Here is a 21,466-nt window from a genome sequence, read left to right as displayed (position 1 = left end):
AGTAAGATGGGCTCTGATCCATGTAAGTACCTGTTCATTTTTTATATAATACCCTAATTTATGGATTAATTTGTTATGTGACATCTTGTCAAATGCTTTACGAAAATCAATGAAAAGAATATCTGTTTGCTTCCCTTCATTAATTGCCTGTGCGAGATCATGAACAGTCTCAACTAATTGAGTAGATGTAGAAAACCTATGCCTGAAACCATGTTGGACATCTGTAAGTACCTTGTACTCTTCTAAGAAACCTAATATATGTTTATGAATTATATGCTCTAAAATTTTGCCTCATGTAGATGTAAGAGATACTGGTCGGTAATTGTCTGTGTGTGCTTTCTTCCCGGATTTATGTAAAGATTTGATTTCGGCCGTCCTCCAGTCACCTGCAGGGAACCATCGCGCAAAGATCTGGTGAATACGAAATACAGGTACTTAGCACACCATTCCGCAGAACGCTTTAAAAACGCGTTTGGCAAATTAAAAACGCCGCTCTCATAAATAACAACTTCAGATATAGCAAGAAGCGATATAGAAAAGTTGGAAAGGCACCATTATCTTTGGTAAATGCCGACTGGAAGAACTTGTTAAAAGCGGAACGAGCGACAGTCTCATCACTTACACATTTGCCGTCTATCATGAGCCAACTGGTGGAAGAAGATTAAGGTGTGATTTGGCGCTTGAATCTCTCGGGAGACGTTTTAATAAACGAAGTCAGGATCGCTCCGTAATATCTCTCTTTGTCGCAACTTATTTTCTTAGTTGTTCTGAAGTGCCTTCTACAATAAATTTTAAAGACGTTTGTTCTTGATTCCGCTTCTAACCTTTTAAGCCTTCACTGTAAGCGTAACGTCTCGCGAGAAATCCATGGGTTACGGTGCACAGAAGATTTTGCAATTGTGGGAACGAAACGTTGGATACATTCAGAGACAATTCCCCTAAAAGAAAGCCATAAGTCATTTACAGTGCAAGTGCTGTTTCTGTAGTCATCGAAATAGAATGCAAGCATATTCAGAATAGATTCATCATCAGCACAAGAAAAATTAGGAAACAAATGAACACCATTTTCGCAATCAGGGTAGACATTTGACAAGTTCAACAAGACAGCTTTGTGATCAGAAACCCCGTTTGTGACATCACAATTTATCGTATTTCGGATGGCGCCACTTACAAAAAATAAGTCTAGAATTGAGCCTATGGCGCCCTGTACTCTCGTGAAATTATTTACCATTTGCAGTAAGTCAAACATGAATAGAATATCAAAGATTGTGTTATCGATACTGTTAGCAGAATCCCATTAAAAGGTTTGCCAATCAATGTTTGGTAAATTAAAGTCCCCTACCAGTAGTATTCTGTCACCTCATTTCACCTGGCAGTGCATACATTCCCTTAAGTTTTCAAGTACCGCAACAGAAGAGTTTGGAGGCCTATAAAAAACACTAAGGATAAAGCGGACCTTGTTGATGTATGCTTTGCAAAAGACAGCTTCAATTCTTTATTCATCATTTCCCCCGCAGCGCCCAAAGGCGTTACAGCAGGGGGGTTACAACATGGAATAAAATACATCTTCATTCACACAATGCAATTGCTTTTCAGTCAGCCTATTCCACTGTTTAATTGTTCGAACAAAAAATGAGCTGGCATACGTGTTCGTCTTGGCAGGGTACTCGAGGATTTTGCAACTATGATCAGTTCGTTTTGAAATGTAATGAGGTTTCTGTAGGTAAATTTCCCTATTATTTCTAGTTTTATTATAGTAAATCGAATATAGAAATTTTAATCTCAGTTTATTGCGGCGGGCAAGAAGTGATTCCAATCCTAGCTCAGCCTTCATTGCAGTGCCGCTCTCCCTTCTTCCGTACCTCCCCAAGACGAACCTGGCAGCACGGTTTTGTATTTTTGCTAGAGCGGCAGTGGAGGTTGCCTCGTGAAGGCCCCACACAACACAGCCATATTCTAAGAGTGGTCGAACACAAGTTGCATATGCCATACGTTCTAAATTCGCATGTGAACATCGCAGGTGCCTCTGAATGACATTCAAAGCTTTACCAGCTTTGGATATGATACTGTCTACCTGTGGTTTCCACGAACATTCAGACGACAGTAGCACACCTAAAGACTTATACGTACTGCCTTGCTTCATTAGTACATCGTTCAGATGATACCGTGACTGAATTGGTTTCCTTTTAGTAAATGAGAGATGTACACACTTTGTTATGTTCAAAGTCATTTTTCATTTAGTACACCAATCATGAATGAGTGATAGGTCGTTCTGAAGTTCAATTGTATCATTGTGATGGGCAATTGTTTTCTACACAAGACAGTCATCCGCAAACAACCGTATCGAATATGAAATTCCGGCAGAGATATTATTAATGTACACCAAAAATATTAGCGGACCCAGAACGGAGCCCTGTGGGACTCCTGACGTATCATTTGCATATTCGGAGCATTTTCCATTCAGTATTACACACTGCCTTCTTTGGGAAAGGTAACATTCAGTCCATTTAAACATGGTTGCATCAATGTGTAGGGTATTATGCTTAAATAATGAGAGAATGTCATACCGTGTCGAAGGCTTTCCGAAAATCCAGGAACACACCGTCTACCTGTCCTCCTGCATCTACGCTGGATATTATGCCATGACAAAACTCAACTAGTTCTGTTGTACAAGATAGTCCCTTACGAAATCTATGCTGCTCGTTAATTAGTACCTTATGCTTACCTAAATGATTTAGTATTTGTTTATGTAAGATATGTTCAAGTATTTTACACGGTATAGACGTAAGTGATATTGGCCTGTAGTTACCAACGTCTTTTTTGGACACACCTTTATGTATCGGAACAGCGTGTGCAATTTTCCAGTCATGGGGTAAAATACCTGTCGATAAAGGTACATAAAAATTGGTCCCACGCAACCTTTGAGTACACGTGGAGAAATTCCATCCGGACCACTAGATTTACTCTCATCAATATCTTTCAATAGTTTTTCAGTTCCATTAACACTAAGCTCAACAGGAAGCATAGGCGAAATATTCGTTGTAGGTGGATGAATATGACAGGTGTGGTTGGGTAAGAATACCGAATAAAAAAAGTTGTTTAGGCAGGCAGCTTTATCTTCGTCTTCCATAATTATCTTACCATTTTAGTTTAACTCCTATATTCCGAAGGAATCCGATCCACACTGGTTTAAGTACTTCCAAAACATTTTGGGGTTTGATTTCATTTTGTTGCTCAGCTCGCTGAAGTAGTCATGTTTCGCTTTTGCTATTTTTAGCCTATATTCGCGTGTAATCATATGTAGTTTTGTAAAATGAGCAGCTGATTTGCTTTTCTTGCGTGCGTTTAATGCCCTCATCCTTTTTTTGATAAGTTTTAGTATATGTGTTGTTACCCATGGCTGTTTGTGCTTTTTAAGCCGTGAAGAATCAACATTGGGTATATGTACACTTAGCAGCTTATATCGTGCCCACATATCGTGCACATTACGCTCCTCAGAGAAGCACTAGAAAACAGAAAAGAAATTACGAAGTTTCTCAGAAATTGCATCGTAGTCACCCTTCTCATAATAGTAGACCCATCTACTCGTGGATAACTTCGAACGGTTTTTTTCTTTATGGATACCGGCAACAACAGCCAGATGGTCGCTAATTTCCGGAATGACATTCACATTTCTTATGGAATCCGGTGAGTTACAAAACAGCAAGTCTAACACAGCGTCATAGCGAGTAGGATCGGTAACGTACTGCGTCAGACCAAACGTGTCTGCGATATTTTTCATCGCAAGGTTCATGCGCCCGCCAGAACTTATACACGTATCATCGCACCAAGATAACCCAGGCAGATTAAAATCCCCCCCCCCCAAGAAGTATCGTCTGAGCTGACGCCTCTGTGAGAATTTCATATAATATTTGCACTCTGCTGATATCCTAGCTGGGCGAGCGATAAGCCACCCCAACAATGAACGTGAAATTATCAGATAGGACTATCTTACACCATACAGACTCCAGTGCATTGCACTTGTAATCAATTGCTGAAGACTGTAATGATGAATGAATAAGCAAAAAGATACCCCCACCTGCATTGGGCCTATCTTTGCGATAGACGATGTAGTTTTCTGGAAACACCTCACTATCAGCAATTGAAGACTTTAACCAAGATTCGGTGCCAAGGACTATGTCAGCGTCAACACTTCCTATCAACCCAAAAAGCTCAGCTGTTTTATTAAATATGCTTCGGCAGTTCACAATGACAGCAACCAGTCGTCGACATTGTTACTTCTGCTTTTTTCTGGTCTGTCAGTGCCTACGCAATGCGACGACCTCTTCTTTGTCTTCATCCCACCTGAAAGCCCTGCCATTGTTAATCAGTTTGTCAAAATTCAGTTTTACTTTATTGTTCTTCTTCTAGTACTTCTTCCTAGTACATCTTGTTTCAGGTGAGTAATCTTCGCCTACGCTGTACTGTGATTCCCTAAATTTTTTAGCATTAAGAAGCACTGCCTGACGGTCTTTGTACAAGGAAAATTTTAAAATAATCGGTCTTTTTCTATTTGCTTTATAGCGTCCTAAGCGGTGTGCCCTATCCAGAGACCCGAGTTCAATCCCCCCCCCCTCCCAAGGCTCGTTTTACAAATATTCTTTACCATAGCTTCGGATTCATTCCCATGATTCAATATTTTGCGCGTCGGGCATACTAAAAGGTTGTATTGATGATTTGTACAAAATGGCCACTCCTCCCCTTCTGTCGCGGTCACCCCGAAAGGCCTTATAGCCCTCAGGAACAAACTCACCGTCAAATGTTTCACTGCTCAACCACGTCTCTGTAAGCATGGCAACGTCTGCGTCATGCGAGAGCAGCATGCCCTCAAGTTTTACAGCTTTATCTAGGACACTACAACAGTTTATATTTAAGTTATTGAATGCAGGGCTGGACTCTTTGTGGTGTGATTTATGGTTCTTCGGGATTTTATAACTTTTGTTTTTTTGCATTATGCCATCCAAACATATCATCGTTATTGCTTAACTTATGAAAAATCGGCTTAACTTTAGCACCATAATTCTTTTCCTGTGATGCGCTTTCCCATAATTTCTTTCTGATGTCACGAATACATTACGAGCAGTCTTCGCTGACTGAACATCCTGAACCTTTCAATTTCGGGCATGCCTTTATTATTAAAGTCTTCTCTCGGTTGTCATGTAGATTTATTATGACGATTCCTGCTTGATTTCATACCATTTCGGACATTTTTGCATGCTCTTTATCGTAACCTTAAGTTTTTCGCTCAGAATTTCCTCTTTTATTTTGTCCGTAAGTTCCTTCTCTGTTTGCCTTTCCTCTTCTTTTATGCCATAAATAAGTAAGTTATTCCTACGGCTTCTATTTTCCAAGTCGTTGGTCTTAGTTAACAGGTGTGATACAGTGGCTTCCAGTTTATTAATAGTTGCACCTGACATGCTCTACTTCTTCTTTTACGGTGTTGATAGTTGCCACCTCGTCTTTCAAATTTTTGATTCTCTCGGTCGAACCATCTATTTTTTCCTCAAAAGAGCCTTGTTTTGCATGAATGCCACTGACAGATGACTTCAGGGAACTTGGACCCAATAGAATTTGCTGGAACATTTATTTTTCAGTCATGTCAGGGACTGGGTTTGATTCAATATCACCGCATTTTGAAAGATCAGCTTGGGATGAACAAAAATGGCCAGGCTTAGCTTGGTTAAGCCAAGAATGCGTTGCATATTGCGCGGTATTTTTTTTTTGAGGGCGAGGTATTGCTTCGCGTCACTCGATATCGCGTCACGCGCCGGCGCAGCGCCCCTAGCGGGAGGAGCGGGAGTCAGGTGGTGGCTGCGGCCACGCGTGACCTTGCGAGTTGGGGCCCAGCTTTTCCTCCGTGACGTCATGCGCCGGCGCAGCGCCCTTAGCGGGAGGAGCGGGAATCAGGTGGTGGCTGCGGCCACGCGCGACCGCGCGAGTTGGGGCCCAGCTTTTCCTCCGTCTGTCGTGACGTCACGTCACGTGGTTGGTGGCTGCCCGGCCGCACCCGAGGGCTGAACTGAGGGGTTGCAATATGCAACGCATAAAAGGTATGCACAAACACCCTTTATACGTAGTGGGCTGCGCAGCAGCAACAAAAAGCGGTTGTCGCTACGATAGCAGATAAGTAGTTAGATAAGGAGGCAGATAAGTAGTTCCTAACCTGCGCAATGAAGCAAAATGGGCTCTTGAGCATTGTGCCTGAGGTGCTGCTGCCAAGCCCACTGGTTCTAAGCGGCGATGGGAAGCTTCTTATGTAGGGCATGGTGTCCCCGTGATGAGACGTCACCGTTGACAGCGCAGGTGCAGACACGTTGACGGAAGGCATGATGAGGTCGTTGATCAAGCAACGATCAGCTGGTGCTCGATTCTCGAAGCCAACGTCATTTGCTTGGTAAGAGGGAGATCGGGCAAATGCCTCACCGAGATAAAACTGTTGTGTGCGCAGCAAGAGGGTCAAAACCTGCGCAATGAAGCAAAATGGGTTCTTGAGCATTGTGCCTGAGGTGCTGCCAAGCCCATCCGTTGTTGTATAGCGAAACCCTTCGAAATTTCGAGAGTTACTAACCACCCATATTTTCAACTGATTATGCAAAAACCTGTGTTTTTTGCATTGACTTTTCAGTTGTTACTTTTTGCTGCTTTGTACATGTCCACTCCTTCGATGTTTGTATTATTATTGGTTTTTCCCCCACCTTATATAATACCCCACATGGGGTCCTTAAGGGAATAATAAATGATGATGATGAAGAAGAAAATGTGTTCGTGTAATTTACATACGTGTAATGTTAACAAGATTGACCTATAGTTATGAGTAGATAACAATTACACGTTACCCGGCTTGAATAAGGGCAAAACTAAAGGAAGTTTCCATGCGGGAGGAACGGAGGGGGTTGAGAGAGATTTTCTAAGGATAATTGTTAGATGCCGGCGGCACCAAAAAGAGTATCGAACAAGAAAAACAGTCGGGATGCCGTCGGGACCACATGACTTCTTGGTGTCTAAGTTTAGGATTAAGTTAATTACACCGTGAGTAGAGCGTGATATATCGTCCACTGGAGGGTATGATTCCGAATCAAAAACAGGGGTTACAGAGTTATCAGTCGTAAAAACAGAGTGGAAGTAGGTGTTAAAAGAAGAAGCTATTGTCTGCGAATCAGAAACTGCAACATCGGTAATCAATAACGTGTCTGAGGATGACTCAGGTGGCAGGATAGCTCTCCAAAATTTTCGGGGATTAGCAAGCATTAAATTCAGCAAGGCTACCTTGTAATAAAATTATTTTACAGCAACCATTTTAGAACAGAGTTTCTTTTTAGCGCTATAGAATTGGACGAGTTTTTTTTATTCACCAGAGCGTTTCGATCGACGTATTCTGGATACACGACGTGATAAATGCAAAAGGCCCCTAGTCATCCAAGGTATTTCAGTGTTTATTTGTTCGTTGGTATTTAAGAAATAAAAATGCTGATGCACTTACTGAGGATATTTGCGAAGAAACTCGTCAAGGTATTAGTATCACTAGTGGTACTTCTTAGTTCAAGCTCAGGAAAATAATCGCACTAGGGCGTCTGTTAGTGCCAAATCATCAGATATAGGGAGATTTATGGACGGTGGCAGGAACTGAAATTAACACAGCATTGGGGTCAGATATTCCATCAATACCATCGCATTAGTAACCGTCATTAAAAGACATGTAGTAAGAAAGACAAGATGAAGGACGTAAGTTTTCCAAGTGAAATCATGAACAGCCTGGTGCAGGTCACAGGACAATGAAACGTGAACCACCTCCCGCCCGATAGCTACTTCGTGTCCGCTTTCTTTCATAGACAACGAGTCAACACCAGTAGCATTAGAATCGCCCATGAAGATAACGTTGTATGAAGTATTATGACTATGCAAAAATTTGCATAAGTTCTGTAAATGATCAATATTAGAATGAGGTGGACGGTAAGCAACCCCTATAATGAAAGACATATTATCGAACTGGGGCAAGGAGTACAGGAAAGTGAAGGTGAGATTGAAGAGATAGAGTAACACCACCTCCTCTCTTGAATTTTCTGTCATGGCAAACCACTTTGAAACGAGGGGGGGGTTACCTCAGAATCATGCACACCATCATGTAACCAGGTCTCCGTAACTCAGATAATGTGAAGTGAGTAAGACGAGACCAAGGAAAGAAATTTAGAGAAATTCCTGACGAGGCTACTTGCATTAACGTTAAACATGGAAAGGTTATTGCTAGTACCAAGAAGTCAAGAGGATTTGGTCCTAGGAAGTGTTTCGGCGGGTTTAATTGAGCCAGCAGATGATCTGACGAGAGTATTAGATGTACTATCCTAATCGTATCGTACCCTGTCAATAAATACATGATCAAATTGAAGCTGGACAGATGAGCCACTATGCCTATGAGAGCACGATGCTGTGAACCTGTGAATCAGTGGCGAGGTGTCTTCTAAAACACCATTTAAGTTTCTAAACACAAAACACTTTTTAAGTTTATAGCGATTCCGCAGCACCAGCACCTTATCCTGAAAATCAAGGAGCTTCATAATAACGGGACGCGACCGGCCTCTGAAGCTATTGCTGAGTCTACGACACCTTTGGATAGGCGGACATGCGAGCTTAGGAGTGTCTTGGAACCTCTTAGCAATGTTGGAAGAATGTTCTTTATAATTATCATTGGCCCTCGCTGAGACCATGTATTATATTGTTGTTTCTACGTTACCTGTTTTTCTAACTATCATTTCTGTAAGAGAGAGTTGATATAGCGTTATATAGTTGCTGGATTTTATTGTGTAGGTTGTCATTCGAATCCTGCGCACCACAAGACGTTAAGGGTGACTCCAAAGAAGATACACGAGCTTCCAATATCTCAAACCTTGCGTTGACAGACGATTGAAAGATTTTTATTTCAGCAATATCGAGAGCCAGTTTCTTTTGGCCATTTAGGAGTTCGGAAGGCATTTCCGCTACTTCAAGTTGTTTATCAACATCTGTCAACCAGGTTTAGGAGGCAAGATCGCGCTGAGAATTAGTGTTGGTAACAGAGTTAGCTTCCACGTCAGCACTCAATAAAAGCGTGCGGGTAGCATTTAACAGAGCAGAATACACAGAAATATAGACAAAATCATGGTTGCAGTTATCTGGGTGAGGGAACACCAGCATAATTCGGTCATCGAAACGGATACACCCAGAATTGGCAAGGTAACATACCTGCGTGATGAACAGAGAGCGGATCAACATGTTGCCCGTGCCGCTGTTGCCTCGCCCACCGAAGTAAGGAACTGCCTGGGACGCTTTTATAGCCGTAAACCATGTCGTCGTGGAACCTGGCCTGTCGATGATGGGTGATGGATTGTGAAGTTAACCTTCTCCAGCTGAGCATGCAGGATGTGCACCGATGATACGAGGAGCAATTTGCCCTTGTTATCCGGAAGGAAGATAGGGTAGAATACGCGTTGACCGCCCGGCACTTGCATGGCACGGCGAGGGAACGACGATGATGACTGGTGCAGCGCGACGTCAAGGACATGTGGAGCAGCATTCTCGAACACGGAGGCAGCAAGGTAGCCGGCGAACTGCGTGATAAACAACAGACAGCGGTTCACCATACGCCCACGCCGCTGTTGTCTCGCCTACGGACTCAATAGGCACTCAATAGGATCACGTGAAAGGACATGACCCAATGCCACGAATCGACGATGCCCTCGACTCTCTTTCCAAGGTACCTAGTATTCCTCAAGCCTCGATCGTCGATCGGGTCACTGGCAAAAACCTATGCACTAAGCAGACAAAGGCAAAACTGCGTTTGCAGCACCAGACGGACGGTGCAAATCCAGCTTAATACCCTTCGGCTTGAGTGACCCTCCTGCAACGTTTCAACGTATGGTAGACGCAGTTCTAAGTGGCCTGAAGTGGCAAACTTGTTTATTTTCGCTTTACGACATTGTTATTCTTTCTTCAACATTTCGCCACCACCTGCAGCATTTGGAAGAAGTTTTGACCTGAATTTATAACGCTGGTCTCCAGCTCAACACTAAAAAGTGCCCACTTTCCAGCAAGACAACCAAAGGGCTGGACCACCTTGTCAGCCAGTATGGCATCCGACCAGGCCCTCACAAGGTTGCTGCTGTGCTTCTGCTTCCTCGCCAAGAACACCTGGAACACTTATGGAGTTTCCATGGCCTCGCTTCCTCTTTCTGGCGCTTTATCCGGCACTTCGCAAGTATAGCGTATTCGTTTTAGTAAAAATTTAGTTGAGAGTAAGCGCTCGTCCATTCGGCTCCTTTCTATGTCCATGTTCACTTCGCGCTACTAGCCAAGATCATGTTACCGCACCAACTCGCCCAACTGTCTATCCTTTTGCATTGTATAGCGTCTCCACTGAACAAGCTGTTGGGCTTGGGAACTCCGTTCACTTGCATTGACAACTGTGAGTCTGCTTTCCAAGCCGTCAAGCGTGCCTCGACATCCTACCCCGTTCTTTGCCATTTTGATGAATGCGCAGATACCCTTTTGCATACCGATGCTAGTGGCCATGGGGTGGGTGCCTTGCTCCTGCAACGTGGCAACACTTCACGAGAGAGTTGATGCGTATGCCAGTCGCACACTAAGGGCAGCGGCACAGAACTACTCCATAACAGACCACGAATGTCTTGCTGTAGTTCGGGCCATGCAAAAGTTCCCGCCATATATTTATGGACGCCACTTTACCATAGTTAATGACCATCACGCGATATGCCAGCTGTCATCGTTGAAAAATTTGTGTGGTCGCCTTGACCGTTTGGTTCTCCGGTTGCAAGAATTTGATTTTGATGTGATGCACAAGTCCGGCAAGAAACATCAAGATTGCGACGCTCTCTCTCGCTGCCGCTGCCGCTATCAACTACGACCATATCTCTGCATTACACTTCACGAGGACCTGAGACTGCGTCTTCACTGACGTTTCCACCACTAGCGCATATCAACACTCTGCCCTCCAACCACTACATTACCTTCACCTCTTACCAACGTGCTGACCCATACTGCCAAAGAGTTATTCAATGTGTATGCGGAACTTCGCGTCCACCTAATCCCAGGCTTCATCGTAACTGAAGCAGTTTAGCCTCGAGAACCATGTGCCGCAACCTAACATTTACCGTCCTGATGGTCACCGTTTGGTTCCGGTTCTTCCTCGTTTGCTGCGCTCACAGGTCCTCGAAGCCTTCCATGACGACTCTCTGCCGGCCACTTAGGTTTTCACAAAACCTACAACCGGATCAGGAGCCGTTTCATCTGGCCTGTCCTTTCTACCTTTGCGGCTAAGTACGTCGCTTCTTGCACACTTTGACTACTGCGGAAGCGACTAACAACGCCTCCTGCTGGTCCGCTACAACCCATTCGATGTCAAAGGACACCTTTTGACGCCATTATAATAGACCTCTTCGGACCTTTTCCTATCTTGCCGACAGGACATCGATGCATTGTGAGTGCTGTCGACCACCTTACACGCTACACAGAGACCGCTCTCTACGCTATGGCACTGCGTCAGACGTCGCCACCTTATTTGTGGAAGCCATTGTGCTAGGTCATGCAGTACCTTGCGTCGTGTTGAGTGACCGAGGCAAGACTTTTTTGTCCAGAATCCCCGCAGCAATAATCAGAACTTGTCGCATAGTTCATAAAACGTTAACTTACCACCCACAAATGAATGGTTTGACAGAGCGATTTCATCGCACGTGATATGATATTGTCACGTGGTGGTGACGTTGAATAAGACAGTAGCAATACTGTGAACAAGAAAACTAACTTTTATTGGGCGAACCTGTGCCCACAAAACAGGCTACACTTATAGCGCAACGATAGCGGCGAACACGCTCGGCGATCGTCGAAAATCTGATCACCGGGTCAACCGCGTCGGCTTTTATAGATCAGTCATCGAATGTTCCAGATTAACTGATGGGACCCGCGTGTCTTCCACAAAGTTCTACACCATTCGTGTCATGCGATGAAATCTGATAACACAAGGTTCGGCGACAACAGACACGCGGATAGAAGCATCGATAACTTTCCAGAAACTTCGGATACATGCAAGCGCGTCCCGCGCTCTGCGATTACAGTAGTTAGGCGGCGAAACGTGGTTGCCGATAAAGATAAGAACACGTGTCATTACCCCCCTCTTAAAAAGCATCGACCCGATGCTGCAAACAAACGAAAGTAACAAAGAAAAGCACTCGTATCAAAGAAAACAACAAACTAAGGAAGTTCATCAGCGTCCGTAAAATGGTTTAAGGCGCACCACGTGGACCACTTCAGATCGTGCGCGGCGCCGCTGTGAGTGCGAAATGCCGTCTGGCACGACCTCATAGTCCAGTGCGCCAATACGTCGGATGACCTTGTAGGGTCCGAAATAGCGTCGCAGCAGCTTCTCACTGAGTCCTCGCCGGCGTATCGGGGTCCATACCCAAACACGGTCGCCGGGCTGGTACTCGACGAAGCGTCGTCGGAGGTTGTAGTGTCGGCTGTCGGTACGCTGCTGGGTCTTGATCCGTAGGCGGGCGAGCTATCGGGCTTCTTCGGCGCGCTGGAGATAGCTAGCGACGTCAACATTCTCTTCGTCATTTACATGCGGCAGCATGGCGTCAAGCGTCGTCGTCGGGTTCCTGCCGTAGACCAGCTTGAACGGCGTGATCTGTGTTGTTTCTTGTACCGCCGTGTTATAAGCGAATGTTACGTACGGCAGGACGGCATCCCAGGTCTTGTGTTCGACGTCGACGTACATCGCTAGCATGTCGGCGAGGGTCTTATGCAGCCGCTCCGTAAGACCATTCGTCTGCGGGTGGTAGGCCGTTGTCCTCCTGTGCCTTGTCTGACTGTATTTCAGAATGGCTTGGGTGAGCTCCGCTGTAAAGGCCGTGCCTCGGTCGGTGATGAGGACTTCTGGGGCGCCATGTCGCAGCAGGATGTTTTCGACAAAGAATTTCGCCACTTCGGCTGCGCTACCTTTCGGCAGTGCTTTTGTTTCAGCGAAGCGGGTGAGGTAGTCCGTCGCCACGACGATCCACTTATTTCCGGTTATTGACGTCGGAAAGGGTCCCAGCAAGTCAATCCCGATCAGCTGAAATGGTCGGCAAGGAGGCTCGATTGGCTGTAGTAATCCGGCTGGCCTTGTCGGCGGTGTCTTGCGTCGCTGACAGTCTCGGCATGTTCTGACATAACGGGCGACGTCGGCGGTCAGGCGCGGCCAATAATACTTTTCTTGTATCCTCGATAGTGTCCGGGAAAATCCGCGGTGTCCAGCGGTCGGATCGTCATGTAGGGCGTCCAATACTTCTGGACGAAGTCCTGACGGGACAACAAGAAGGTAATTGGCGCGGACTGGTGAGAAGTTCTTCTTCACGAGTAGACTGTCTTGAAGCGTGAATGAAGATAATCCGCGCTTAAATGCCCTGGGGACAACGTCGGTGTGCCCTTCCAAATATTCGACGAGGCCTTTAAGCTCCGGGTCCGCTCGTTGTTGTTCGGCGAAGTCTTCCGCGCTTATTATTCCAAGGAAGGCGTCGTCATCCTCGCCATCTTGCGGCGGCGGGTCAATGGGGGCACGTGATAGGCAATCGGCGTCTGAGTGTTTTCGTCCGGACTTGTATGTTACAGTGATGTCGTATTCTTGTAGTCTGAGGCTCCACCGTGCCAGCCGTCCAGAGGGATCCTTTAAATTCGCTAGCCAACACAAGGCGTGGTGATCGCTGACGACTTTGAATGGCCTGCCATATGGGTAAGGGCGAAATTTCGCTGTAGCCCAAACGATGGCGAGGCATTCCTTTTCGGTTGTAGAATAATTGCCTTCCGCTTTTGACAACGACCGGCTAGCGTAAGCTATCACGTGTTCATGTCCATCTTTTCTCTGGACTAGGACGGCACCGAGGCCTATGCTACTGGCGTCAGTGTGGATTTCGGTATCGGCGTGCTCGTCGAAGTGCGCAAGTACGGGCGGCGACTGCATGCGTCGTTTGAGTTCTTGAAATGCGTCGGCCTGCGGCTTTTCCCACTTGAACCCGACGTCACATTTAGTTAGCTGCGTCAGCGGCTCAGCGATGCGCGAAAAGTTCTTGAGAAATCGCCTGTAGTAGGCACACATGCCAAGAAATCTACGCAATGCCTTCTTGTCGATGGGCTGCGGGAACTTTGCTATGGCCGCTGTCTTCTGCGGGTCGGGGCGGACTCCAGATTTGCCGATGACGTGGCCTAAAAATAGAAGCTCCTCGTAAGCGAAGCGGCACTTTTCCGGCTTCAGAGTAAGTCCTGATGACCTGATGGCCTCTAGTACTGTTGCAAGCCGCCTAAGGTGAACGTCGAAATTTCCGGCGAAGACGACGACGTCATCCAAGTATACGAGACAGGTCTGCCACTTCAATCCTGCTAAAACCGTGTCCATCACGCGCTGGAACGTTGCAGGCGCCGAGCACAGTCCGAATGGCATAACCTTGAACTCGTAGAGGCCGTCTGGGGTGATGAAGGCGGTCTTTTCGCGATCTCTTTCGTCGACTTCTATTTGCCAATAGCCAGACTTGAGGTCCATGGACGAGAAGTATTTGGCGTTGCAGAGCCGATCCAATGCGTCGTCTATCCGTGGGAGGGGGTATACGTCCTTCTTTGTGATCTTGTTCAGACGACGATAATCGACGCAGAAACGCAGGGATCCGTCCTTTTTCTTCACCAGGACAACAGGGGATGCCCACGGGCTTTTCGACGGCTGGATGATGTCGTCGCGCAGCATTTCGTCGACTTGCTCTCTTATAGCTTCGCGTTCTCGCGGCGAAACGCGGTAAGGGCTCTGACGGAGTGGTCGAGCGCATTCCTCGGTGATTATGCGATGCTTGGCGACTGGTGTTTGTCGAATCCTCGATGACGTCGAAAAGCAGCCTTTGTATCGTCGGAGCAGACTTCTGAGCTCCTGTTGCTTAATCATAGGGAGATTTGGATTAATGTCGTAGTCTGGTTCGGGAACCACAGTCGTCGGGGTAGATGCGGAGGAATCCGAGAGGACAAACGCATTACTTGTTTCCAGAATTTCCTCGATGTACGCGATCGTCGTGCCCTTGTTGATGTGCTTGAACTCCTGGCTGAAGTTTGTCAGCAACACTTCAGTTTTCCCTTCATGCAGTCGAGCGATCCCTCTTGCGACGCAAATTTCACGGTCTAGCAGTAGACGTTGGTCGCCTTCGATGACGCCTTCTACGTCAGCGGGTGTTTCGGTGCTGACCAAAATAACAATGCTGCAGCGAGGCGGGATGCTCACTTGCTCTTCGAGCACACTCAAGGCGTGGTGACTACGAGGGCTCTCCGGCGGTATCGCATGATCTTCCGACAGTGTTATTGACTTCGACTTCAGGTCGATGACTGCGCCGTGTTGGTTGAGGAAGTCCATACCGAGAATGACGTCTCGTGAACACTGTTGGAGGATAACGAAGGTGGCAGGGTAAGTCCGGTCATGAATGGTTATTCTTGCCGTGCAGATCCCAGTCGGCGTGATGAGGTGTCCTCCAGCGGTTCGAATCTGAGGGCCTTCCCATGCGGTCTTAACTTTCTTCAACTGGGCGGCGATGTGTCCACTCATTACGGAGTAATCGGCCCCTGTGTCGACTAAGGCAGTGACTGCGTGGCCGTCGAGAAGCACGTCGAGGTCGGTTGTTCTTTGTCTGGCGTTGCAGTTGGGTCTTGGCGTCGGATCACGGCTGCGTCGTGTTGAACTGAAGCTGGACCGTTGCGTCGTCAAGTCGTCTTTCGTCGGTGTAGTCTTGGCTTCCCGACTTCTTCGGGACGGCGGCGTGTCGTCATTAGGTCGTCGAGATGGTCTCTTCGTCGTCTTCGTCGGCGGCGGAGGATCTTCGTCAGTTCGACGAACAGCAACCGCACCTCCATCGGTTGTTGCTTTTAGTTTTCCGGATATGGGCTCGCAGAGCGGCCCCGGGCTGGGCCGGTGTACGGTCGGCGCTGCGGCGACAGGTAGCGGCCTGGTGACGGCGAACGGGACGGTCGTCGAGGGCTCCACTGAGTGGCGGCGAGGTAGTCGGCGATGTCACGTGGGCGCTCTCCAAGCTGTGGACGCGGCGCGTTGACGGCGAAACCTCGCAGTCCCATCTCTCGGTACGGGCATCGTCGGTAGACGTGACCCGCTTCTCCGCAGTGGTAGCAGAGCGGGCGGTGGTCAGGAGCACGCCAAACGTCTGTCTTCCTCGGGTAGCTGCGCTGGGCGACGGGTGGGCGTGCTGGCGGCGGCGGTGGTGGTCGACGGAATTGCGGCGTTACGGGGTCCTGGCGCGGTCGTGGAAGGGGACCTTGACGGCGGGCGACGGCGGCGTAGCTCATCGCTTGCGGCTGAGGCTGCGGCGGTTCTGGTTGCACTTGAGGAACTCCAAGCGATCGGTGCACCTCTTCTTTTACGATGTCGGCGATCGAGGCCACTTGAGGCTGCGACGAAGGCAAGTCCCTCCGCAGTTCCTCGCGCACAATGGCCCTGATGGTCTCGCGCAGATCGTCCGTGGCCAGCGATTGAATTCCTGCGTAGTGGGTAGAGCCTGTACGGCGGTTGAATTGCCGGTTCCGCATTTCGAGTGTCTTCTCGATGTTCGTCGCCTCAGAAAGAAACTCTTCGACGGTCTTCGATGGGCTTCTTACCATCCCGGCGAAAAGTTCCTCCTTTACCCCACGCATCAGTAGGCGGACTTTCTTCTCCTCGGCCATATCCGGGTCGGCGTGGCGGAACAAACGGCTCATTTCTTCCGTAAAAATGGCAACGTTCTCGTTTGGTAGCTGCACTCGGGCGTCGAGCATAGCTTCAGCCCTTTCCTTGCGCACGACGCTTGTAAAGGTGCGTAGGAAGCCGCTACGGAACAGGTCCCACGTTGTCAAGGTCGATTCCCTGTTCTCAAACCAAGTTCTGGCGGTGTCTTCTAAGGCGAAGTAGACATGCCGCAGCTTCTCGTCGGAGTCCCAGTTGTTGAATGTTGCGATTCGTTCGTAGGTCTCCAGCCATGATTCCGGGTCTTCAGTCGCTGCTCCATGGAAGGTTGGTGGGTCCCGAGGTTGTTGTAGGATAACAGGGGACGCCGGGGCAGCCATTGGCGTTGTCTTGACCACGATCTTCTTTGTCGTCTCAGGTAGAAGTCCGTGCTCTGGGGGCAGTCCTTGCAGTCTGCGGCTAGCACGCTGGTCTTCGGCGATGTTGGTTCTGTCCTCGGACTTCGGGCTTGGGTCGCGACTTCGCGGGGGCGTTCGGTACATGAACGCACAAGCACCTCCACCAGATGTCACGTGGTGGTGACGTTGAATAAGACAGTAGCAATACTGTGAACAAGAAAACTAACTTTTATTGGGCGAACCTGTGCCCACAAAACAGGCTACACTTATAGCGCAACGATAGCGGCGAACACGCTCGGCGATCGTCGAAAATCTGATCAGCGGGTCAACCGCGTCGGCTTTTATAGATCAGTCATCGAATGTTCCAGATTAACTGATGGGACCCGCGTGTCTTCCACAAAGTTCTACACCATTCGTGTCATGCGATGAAATCTGATAACACAAGGTTCGGCGACAACAGACACGCGGATAGAAGCATCGATAACTTTCCAGAAACTTCGGATACATGCAAGCGCGTTCCGCGCTCTGCGATTACAGTTGTTAGGCGGCGAAACGTGGTTGCCCGATAAAGATAAGAACACGTGTCAATATGATATGTATATTTGACCAGACCACAACAACTGGCACATACGTGTTCCATTTGTGACGTTTGCTCATAATACCGCTGTTCAAAGAACTACTGGCTACTCTCCTTTCTACCTTGTTTACGGCCGTTCGCCGATATTCACGCTCCATGCCTCTTTAATAACCCTACTAGCTCATCGGCGTTCGTGTCTGTCTAGTTCCCCTCAAAACTTGAAAAAAATTGGAGGACGCTTAAGCTTCGCCTTCAAGAGTGGAACGCGACAGCGTTCCCGTCGACCCGCCAAGGGGTGTAAGAGAATGGGCTACGGCGCAGCGACTACGCGCCCCGCATCGGACGCGGTGTGCGTCAAGCAACGCAGCGTTCGGCGCGGCAACGAAATGTGCACCTGAGCAAGCGACGCACGCCTGAGCCTTAGAAACAGCTCGTTTCTAAGGCAACACTGCATTCACTAGAGGCGCTTTTGTACCGTTTTGATGCATCGAACTTGTGGCTGTTAGCGTCTCCATCTCACACTCCGGAGACCCTGCTTCGATTCCCACCCAGCCCATCTAGCAAGTTTTTTATTCATGAAGTGCCTGCTGGGATTTATCGCTCACGGCCAACGCCCCCGACGCCGATGACACCGGCTTTTCTGCGACACGAGCTCCTTAAGCTGTCGGGTTAAAATGTTGACAACGTGCTCGACTCAATACAGAAGTCAGCCAACAAGACCGCGAGCAGCGTTACGACAGCTCTCACCGCGACGTTTCCTTTCATCCCCGAGATGAGGTGCTGCTCTGGACACCCGTTCATACCCCGGGCTTATGGGAGAAGTTCTTCTCGCGTTTTATAGGAAGTCATTACAGAACAAACATTCCCTGTAAACTACCTTCTCACTCCCGCTGAAGTTCCTCCTGGCCATTGTTACCATCGTTCCGAGATTGTTCACGTCTCGCGTCTCAAACCGTTTATTCGGCGTTCCTTGCGAGTCTAAGTGGCGGCTGGGCTGCCCGCTTCAGCGTTTGGGAGAAATTAGTGTGAGCGCTGCGACTGCATATGATTTTTCTCACGTGTACATACTAACCATCACCACTCGGCCCCATAATAGTGTGTGGCTCGCTCGCTGACATAAAAAAGGAAGACCTGTGGCCTAACCGTTCTCTTTCAATACCACGAAAAAAGTGTTTATTTTCCATTGAAATGTACAATGCATGTCGTGAAGAAGCATAATGGATGAAGATTAAATATGTTTTGGGCAAATTATTCGATACGTACGTGTAGATTGCAATTGCTTTACATCACATATATGTAAGATACCGATACAACTGGACATTTTGCATTGTTCTGTCTCTTATGAACATGCTTTGAAACGAAAGCAAGTCACGCGCCAAACATTTTCGTCTTGCGCTCTTGCTCGAAACGAACAAATGACGCTTGCGCTGTCCTTGAGTGTGGGCAGAATACATTTATCCAGCAACTATGTAAACAATACCGAAACGACAGTAACAAATGCTTTTTTTGGTCGTATGCTGCCTGTAGGCAGCATGCGTCAATAAAGGGCTAAAAGCAAGCTGCTAAGATATATTGTCACGTCGTAGTACGAGTGCGAAAGCACGACAACTGCCAAAATTGTGAAGCAATTTCATTTCATTTCATTTATTATACCCTCAAGGCCTGTGGCGGCTTTACAGAGGGGAGTGGGTTACAGGTAAATTCAGACAGTAAGTATTACGAGAGAAAAATGCAACGTAAAATGTAATGTGACAAATAATTCAGTTGGAGTACAATGAGCAATTACAAAAGCTATTACAAAAAAGGACAAGATATACAACTACATGAAACCGCATTATAGCAAGTAATGTTGGTTAAGGCATCACGAAACAAGAAATTATCGCTGATGGATACAATATTTGCGGGAAGGATGTATCCACTCTAGTGACGACCGAGGTACGAATGACTGGGAAAATGTAGTTGTGGTGGGGGAAGGGACGGGAACTTTGCAAGAATGATTGATGCGACGAGATTCTTAGTGCGGAGCATGAATAAATACATCACGAAGTGTTGTATGGTGAAACAATTTGTGTAATAATGATAAACGGGAAACATTAAGTCGAGTTGGAAGAGATGGAGGAGAAACGCTAGTTTTCATTACTGTTATGCTGGCAGTTCTGTTATAATTCGAAAGAATAAAACGAGCAGCATTATTCTCAACTAATTCTAATGCGTTATTAAGCTTAGATTATTAGAGTCCCAGACTCATGTAGCGTATTCTAATTTCGGGCGTAATAATGTTTTATAAAGCAATAATTTCAAATAGTGTAATTTCAAAGAGTGTGGAGTCCTAAAAATTCTGTCTCTAAGTATATCTTTGTATCACATTTAATACGCGAACAATAAAGGGGAAAAACTGACAAGCCTTGAGCGTCCACTCGCGAACTAGTTTTTACAGCGAAGCTGTCCATGGCTATGATATGGAAAAAAATGCGTTCGAGATGTTGACAAGAATAAGGCATCATGTGGACCGATCCTGATAGTTGTGCAGGAAGGGTCCAAGCTCAATGGCCGCGTTTACATGGATGCGGCAGTGTCGCATCGCATCGTATTTCTAGCGCATCGCATTCATGTAAACAGCGGTAATGCGCTAGGAAGGCGCACCTTATTAATGCCGCAGGCGGGGGTAGATTTTCGGGCGCGAGTCGACTCTCGCGGTGCATGTAAACGCAGGATCGTCACATTAGGAAGTATGGGAAGGAATTAGCTGCGGGACTGCCGCGCTGGTGAAGCTGCGGGACAGCAACGCCCGAAGCAGAAGCGAAATGGCACGCCCACGGCAACTTCGCTCGCCGCAGCGTGCTCTACGCGAACCTATTTCTCCGCATAAGAAACCACTGCTTTCATTGCCATCACATCTGAATTAAATAATTAAAATTGCATGACAACCAAGTCGCTGACGGCATAGCACGTCGCCAACCCTCTTGCGCGCAAAAGTTCTTTCATGTAGGCCCACCGTATGCGACAACGTCGCTGCTGATGCTGCATGCAGGCGACAGCGCACAAGATGACGTGAAAGTTAGTCGATGCCGACAAAAGTAGCACAAGGTGGAGACGGAATGCTGCATTCCCAAGCATTTTGCACAAGCGTCAGGCTCTCGGTTGTCGGTACAGTCGGCACTCAGCCACCAACGTGCACTCGGCAAAAAACAACACAGATCACGCCATTTAAGGTGGTTTACGGCAGGAACCCGACGACGACGCTCGACGCCATGCTACCGCACGTCACTGACGAGGAAAATCTTGACGTCGCTACATATGTCCAGCGCGCCGAAGAAGCCCGACAGCTCGCCCGCCTGTGGATCAAGCACCAGCAGAGGACCGACAGCCGACACTGCAACCTCCGACGACGCTTCGTCGAGTACCAGCCCGGCAACCGTGTTTGGGTATGGACCCCGATACGCCGATGAGGACTGAGTGAGAAACTATTGCGGCGCTAGTTCGGACCCTACAAGGTCATTCCACGCATTGGCGCGCTGGACTATGAGGTCGTGCCAGACGGCATTTCGCATTCACAGCGGCGCTACGCACGATCTGAAGTGGTCCAAGTTGTGCGCCTTAAACCCTTTTAAGGACGCTGACGAACTTCCTTATTTTGTTGTTTTCTTTGCTACGAGTGTTTTCTTTATTACTTTCGTTTGTTTGCAGCATCGCGTCGATGCTTTTTAAGAGGGGTGTAATGACACGTGT

At 47.5% G+C, this 21,466-nt stretch overlaps 2 protein-coding genes across 2 annotated transcripts in view; one reads left to right on the top strand and one right to left on the bottom strand.

Moving 5' to 3' along the window:
- Positions 1 to 21,466, top strand: part of LOC135918838 (uncharacterized) — a 337,804-nt gene that overhangs the window by 63,369 nt on the left and 252,969 nt on the right. The gene's annotated exons all lie outside the window — the stretch shown is intronic.
- LOC135918849 (uncharacterized) overlaps positions 5,859 to 21,466 on the bottom strand; it is a 192,904-nt gene continuing 177,296 nt past the window's right edge. The window contains exons 2-4 of the mRNA XM_070526427.1: positions 9,256 to 9,620; positions 6,203 to 6,502; positions 5,859 to 6,058 (exon numbers count right to left, since the gene is read on the bottom strand). Of these exons, the coding sequence (XP_070382528.1) occupies positions 5,924 to 6,058; positions 6,203 to 6,502; positions 9,256 to 9,285 (465 nt within the window). The 5' untranslated portion in view covers positions 9,286 to 9,620 and the 3' untranslated portion in view covers positions 5,859 to 5,923. The remainder of the gene's footprint in view (positions 6,059 to 6,202; positions 6,503 to 9,255; positions 9,621 to 21,466) is intronic.

The sequence above is a fragment of the Dermacentor albipictus genome, chromosome 9 (assembly GCF_038994185.2).
Source record: "Dermacentor albipictus isolate Rhodes 1998 colony chromosome 9, USDA_Dalb.pri_finalv2, whole genome shotgun sequence".
NCBI classification, from domain to species: Eukaryota; Metazoa; Arthropoda; class Arachnida; order Ixodida; family Ixodidae; genus Dermacentor; species Dermacentor albipictus.
This window is presented reverse-complemented; position numbering and strand designations above follow the sequence as displayed.